We start from the raw sequence: 6,245 nt of genomic DNA, 5'->3' as shown, positions 1-6,245 counted from the left end.
CTTGAGACAAATGAAGTGTATTGAATTTCATGAAGAGTTTGAGATGAAGGCGTGTCTTTCACTCTCAGATAATAGTCTGACATTGACAATGATATTGATATTTCTACAGTAATGAGGCAGCACGTGGGACAAATCATCAGACAAGGGGAAAAAAACGTTTTTAAAAGCAGTTTCATTGAAGAGACCATTTGTGTAACTGCACCCATTTGTTGCGCCAAAGGAGACAGCGCAGGTCCCTTTAAATTGCCTTTTCATAATGAACACATTTGCCGAACGTAATTAATATATAAGCTGTCCCGATTTGTCACTTTGATTTGTATTTTAGTTAATTGTGAAAGTAATTATGGAGCAAATTAACAGCTTTCAGGAAAGACCAGGGTTTTAGGGTCTGGTTCCATCTTGGGCGCCCTTATTAATTTCTCTCTCCGCGAGATGTGATGAAAAGGAGCGATAAATCTGCTGATCGGTGAAGGCCAATACTAAATGGCTCCATATTTCACCGCCGCTTTAATAGAAATATTCATGGGAGGAGGCCCTTTAATGAAATTAAAGCTGAGGTGGGGACACGGCGCAGCTCGCGCGGGCGCGTGGCAATCGAGAGTCCGGCTGTTATAATAACAATAACAAAAGAATCATAAGACGCAGAATAATGTGGAGAAACTGCAGAATAAGAATTTATGTGTTGCATTCACGTGTCATGTTATAATATTTTCTTTTTGCATTTAATCAGAGCATATTAACAATAATCCATTTGTTGCATCATGGATCCATTTTGTCCAAAGGCTGATATGGTGGCAGAAGTGGACCCCCATTAGTGGATTGACCACCCCCCCCCCCCCCATTTCTATTTTGTCCACATCTCCACGCACGCCCCCACGCGTCCCTCCTACATCAATCTGCCCGTTATCATCCAGTAATTGGTCATGATCATCAAGGTCCACAATTAAATGGCGATCCTTTACGTGGAAACTACGCGGTGACTTGTTGATTTCCCCCGAGCAAATAAACGTCCCGCAGCGCGCGCTCAGCTGATGAATTGACAAAAACTAATCAGCTTTATTGGTAGACAGGTTAAGGGCAGCGGGGTGTCAATAATTCTCATCTTGACCTCCTCTTCCATTAACTTTAAGTGGCTTATTAGACCGAAGTCACCGGGAGCCACAGGCCTATTACATCCTTCGCCTAATCACACTTCAAGGCTTTCGATCACAAATATTTTTTTGTGCTGATCGTTACGCAAAGATTGCGCCGAAATGTGAAATTTTTTCCCCCACAACTGCTCATTTCACTAAAGGCAAAAAGAAATAATCAAAAATATGAAAATATATATGAAAAAAACATAGTTATTGCATGTTAGAATTTTGCACAACATGCATATTTAGAAGCAGTGAGGGTGTAACCGGATTGATTTGGTTAAACGGTTCTATTATTACGCGTCAGATTGTGCGTCTGTCACCTCCAGGTTTGGGGAGCGACAGAAGGCTTTCACTTCAATTTCCCTGTTGGCCTCTCAGTGGCCCAACATGCTCTGAATGAATTTTCATTTTATTTTTTATTTTATTTAATTTTTTTTAAATAGACCAAGCACATACATTTTTACATTGAAACTATTCTGTTCTAACAGATCATTTACTTAAATGATCTGTTAGAACATTTGAATTTGTTTTCTATATTTTCTGTGTTTGAAGCTTAACGTTTGATTAAATATTTGCCTTAAATAAATCTGACCATGCAGAACAATAAGAAAATGTCACAAAACTTCAGGGTCGACATTTGATTTTCAGGGGAAAAAATAATTTGTCATTATTTGGATTTAAAAAAAAAACCCATCCAAATGCAATATTATATTCTTTTATGATTAATAACATGGAATATTTGTGTTATTGGCTGTTACTGCTTTCATCAGATGAATGTATATTCACAGTATTTCAAATAGAGCAGCACGATATGGTAAAAAGGTAATTTGCACAAAAATGTGTCCAAAGCATGCATGGTCATTTTATTTTGATGGTCACTGTTGGACATTGACAATTTCATCTCCTTTAACATTGTGTCTTTTTATTTTGCACTTAATTTTACTCTTATTGTTACATTGTACATGTTATGTTATTGCCTGCCGAAGGACTGACGATGGAAATTACTTTTGGGCTATAATCTTGCATATGTGCATTTATATAATATCCACTGGGACAGTGCAAAGGGACTTTGCAAATAAAAAATAAATACATGCCAAAATGCAATTTTTGTTTGTTTTTCTTTTGTTAAATAAAACTTACATTCTGACTTGAAAAGCAAAATGTGGACTAGTGAAATTTCTGAAGCATGCATCATTTTCTCCATAATTCTGTTTTGTATACAAAATAAATAAATAAATCAGAATAATTCCAGTGCCAGTCGATTTTGGATGACTTGGATTAATTAATCATATATATGAGGTTTTAGATTATATAAGAACAAATAATTTGACCTTTAATAATTAGCGATTGTATTGTGTTTTCCTCGACAAAATCATTTGTTATTATGCTGTGTTATTCTTTAACATGGAATGATAGTTAGCAGATGAAAACCTGAAGCTTTTATTGTCATGTTTTGGTTATTTTCCTATAACTGCACAATGATTTGACAGCAGTGATGCAGCCAACAGTTGTGCTGTACAGTGATTACAGCAGAGTGGCGTTGTTGGGTCCCGCACAGTTTGGGACAGCCCACTGCAAACCGCTGCACCAATCACCTCCATGTGACGGGGATTAAGTGTGACACGGAGCTGCTGCCTCACACTCCGGACCACATCATAACTTCAGAGAGGTGGGAAAACGCCGCCGACTTCTCCGCCGTTTAACCAGCAGCAGCGACAAGGACGCGCACCGCGGTGGCACCAATGGAGAAGTCTAAAAACTTCCGCATTGACGCGCTTTTAGCAGTCGATACACCCAAAGTGCAGACGTCTCCACTGGCGCTGGTGACTTCTCTGTCCTCCTCCTCTTCCTCCATCCCGACGTCTGGGAGCGTGGCGGTTCCGGACCTGACCAGCGGCGCAGAGTCTTTACGCGCAGAGACGCCGTCCCCGCCTAGGATTTCCACCTGCGGCCTGATTCCTAAACCGGGTTTCCTCAACAGTCCGCACGGCATGGTTGGATTACACCCGCAGAGCACCGCAGGGATCCCCGCACAGGCTCTCTACGGCCATCCCATGTACACCTACTCTGCTGCGCTCGCAGGCCAACACCCTGCTCTGTCCTACTCATACCCGCACGGTTCCCATCACCACCACGCCAACGATCCCATCAAACTGACCGCCAGCACCTTCCAGCTGGACCACTGGCTGCGCGTGTCCACGGCCGGGATGATGCTGCCCAAAATGTCTGACTTTAACTGTGAGTATTGCCCCCATTTTATATGAATACAGACATTTTTATTCATAGTTTTATGTGGATCCAAGAGTATCTGAATGTTTGATGGAAGTGTGCGTAAAACACACTTGGCATCTCGACTCTATTTCGTTATAAAATCAGTTCTGGAGACTTTAATTTCTCCCAGATATTATGGTGTGCATGAACAGGCTGTCACTGTGTGATGGCTTTTCTGAGAGGAACTAAAATGGACAGATAATGGACAGAGGGGAAAGTAGCAGAGGAGTGTGAAACCCACAGTCGACATGCTGTTTGCACACTAGATACTGCCTTTTTGTTTCAGATGGTTTTTACAGATTTGGTCAAAACGGAGTGGCAAATAACTTCTCTATGTGGACATATTCATATGTGGACCACTTCATTATTGTACAATATCTACACTCTTGCAGCTGCCTTTCGCTGGATCTACAGAAAAAGACTCCAGTGCTGCATTTATGTGTCATATATTTTTTTAATTTGTTGCATTTAATTTTTTGCATTTAATCTGAGCAAATTAACAGATAAATAATCAGAATGAAGTGTTAATTTAAGAAAAGATGCGGAAAAAAACCTGGTAATGAGTCAAGTTGTTGCCATGAGTGGATCTTCAAAATATTAACATAATTGTTGTTTTTGTTTTGTTTTGGTCTTGCAGCTCAGGCGCAGTCCAACTTGCTTGGCAAGTGCAGGAGACCCAGGACTGCGTTCACGAGTCAGCAGCTGCTGGAGCTGGAGCATCAGTTCAAACTGAACAAGTATCTGTCGAGACCAAAGCGCTTTGAAGTGGCCACGTCCCTCATGTTGACAGAGACGCAGGTAAATGATGGCTGCACATACATCAACGCCTCTATATTTAACCCATTTTTACCCCACGATGGTTAATTTTTATAGAATAATAAGAAAAAAAAGAAGAAAAAATATTTAATGTTTTAAATAATACATGTTTATTTTTTTAAAGAGTTGCCAATTCACCACCATTTTCTTGTTTCTTTTAAACTTTACTTGTTCTATACAATGTTCACCTCATTTGAATTATGATTTAACCCTTATTTTACCGGGATAATCCCATTAATATTGCAAATATTACCAGGTGCATTCATTTTATGAATATTTATTGTGGATTATTTGTTCTTAACAAAGAACAAAGAACTTCACTTTTTTGTCACACGAAAAGGGGAGAATTAGTAGAAGATTCAAAATATCAAACATACAAACAAAACAAAAACGGCACCATGACAAGAGAAACAGAGTAATCATATAGGTGAAGTCGTGTTACAAGAGATTATTTAAAAATAATACTACTTTCATTTACTTCTACTATACTTTCATTTATAAAAAAATAATATTTTATACATCTTTTCAGGTGGATTGGTGACGCACATAATTATATTTTCTTCTTTTTGTGATATTTTATAATTTAGGATTACGGATTTTATGCTATGTAAAAAAATAAATGTATAAAATATAAAGAAATGAGAGACAAGAGTGTTAAAATGATTTGTTTTCGGGGATGCTGTTGTCAAACTGGACATTAGGTCAAAATGCGCACTCGCTTCTGTTTAAATGAAATAAACTAAATAAAGATGTGTTTTCCTTACTTTAGGTAAAAATCTGGTTCCAGAACAGACGGATGAAGTGGAAACGAAGTAAGAAGGCCAAGGAGCAGGCCGCCCAGGAGGCCGAGAAGCAAAAGGGCACCAAGGGCGGCCAGGAGAAATCGGACGGACACGATCAGTCGGATTATCACAGCAAGACAGACTCAAAAAATGGCAGAATAAGAGACTTCAGAGACAGTGACGACGACGAGGGCGAGGCTTTCCTGTACAACTCATCGGACTGCTCCTCAGACGACGAGAGGAATCACACCAGTGACATCAGTCCACAGCCCTGAAGCTGGAGAAGATTCACCATCATCATCATCATCATCATAGTAATAATGACTGTGGGGGGGATTCTCACTGTAAAACACAGGTGCATGTAATCCAACCTCTAATCCACTGGAATAAATGAGCATTTTTGTTTGTCATGGAATCATAAAAATATAGGTCAAAAAAATAAATAAATCACGTGTAAAAAAAAAAAAAAAAACATGCAATAGAAACACACACGTTCAGCACTGCAGCTCAACTGTGATGTTGCATGGTTTATATGCAAAACGCTGTAAACTGGACCAGGACGTTGCAAAAATTGTGATTAATTCCCATAAAAAAAAGCAAACACACACACACAGCCAAATACTCTGCTGCCATTTGTCTTGATTATTTGTTGTTTTTTTGTGGTGTTAAATGGTGTCCATATAGTGTGCCATGTCACACTGAAAAAAAAATAATGTTATGTTTATTTTTCTATAACTGTATTTATAAAAACGGTCATACCAGTGCATGCTAAATTATTGTTTAGCGTCTATCTTGGTGGGAAAATGTGAAATAAAACGGTTTTTAATATAAAAGGATCTGTAAAATGTTTTTTTTTGATTTACGACGCACTTGCAGAGTTTGCGGCTGCCGCTGCTGCTGCGGACACAGGCGTGTGTTATTCTCCTTGCTCTGACAGGTGGGGTCATGGGAATTACTGTTAATAGCGCTGTCGGATCTGTGCAAACGTGCAGTGAGAGCAAACAGCGAGGCAGGCAGCAGACGGAGGAAACATTTCACACCACACTAGCAATGGGCTCGTATTAATAAAGCCTTTAAGCGGCTGCTTGAGCGACAACTTGGGCTGCGCGGGCAACATTTTCAGGGATGAAATCATTGTGGATTCATTCACAGCTCCGAAAATATTCAAAACGCTCTTTTTTAAGTGTGATTTAAATGTTGAGTTTTACTGTTGCTTTGGTCAGATTATGAGAACAGTGTC

At 39.4% G+C, this 6,245-nt stretch overlaps 1 protein-coding gene across 1 annotated transcript; it reads left to right on the top strand.

Annotated features, from left to right (window-relative positions):
• Positions 1-2,790: 2,790 nt before the first annotated feature.
• On the top strand, positions 2,791-5,477 carry mnx1 (motor neuron and pancreas homeobox 1). The gene is made up of 3 exons (XM_058651017.1): positions 2,791-3,374; positions 4,045-4,205; positions 4,993-5,477. Exons 1-3 carry the CDS (start codon positions 2,879-2,881, stop codon positions 5,278-5,280), a joined length of 945 nt encoding a protein of 314 aa, XP_058507000.1. The 5' UTR covers positions 2,791-2,878; the 3' UTR covers positions 5,281-5,477.
• Positions 5,478-6,245: the final 768 nt, after the last annotated feature.

Source organism: Solea solea, chromosome 1 (genome assembly GCF_958295425.1).
Source record: "Solea solea chromosome 1, fSolSol10.1, whole genome shotgun sequence".
Taxonomy (NCBI): Eukaryota; Metazoa; Chordata; class Actinopteri; order Pleuronectiformes; family Soleidae; genus Solea; species Solea solea.
Note: the sequence above shows the minus strand (reverse complement) of the source record. Positions and strands in the feature narration are given on the sequence as shown.

Bases quoted from the DNA above. Each gene is read 5' to 3' on its own strand.
- mnx1 (XM_058651017.1), top strand. From the start codon at position 2,879: ATGGAGAAGTCTAAAAACTTCCGCATTGACGCGCTTTTAGCAGTCGAT. The intron at 3,375-4,044 runs GTGAGTATTGCC...TTGGTCTTGCAG, and splicing joins CAAAATGTCTGACTTTAACT to CTCAGGCGCAGTCCAACTTG. The intron at 4,206-4,992 runs GTAAATGATGGC...TCCTTACTTTAG, and splicing joins TCATGTTGACAGAGACGCAG to GTAAAAATCTGGTTCCAGAA.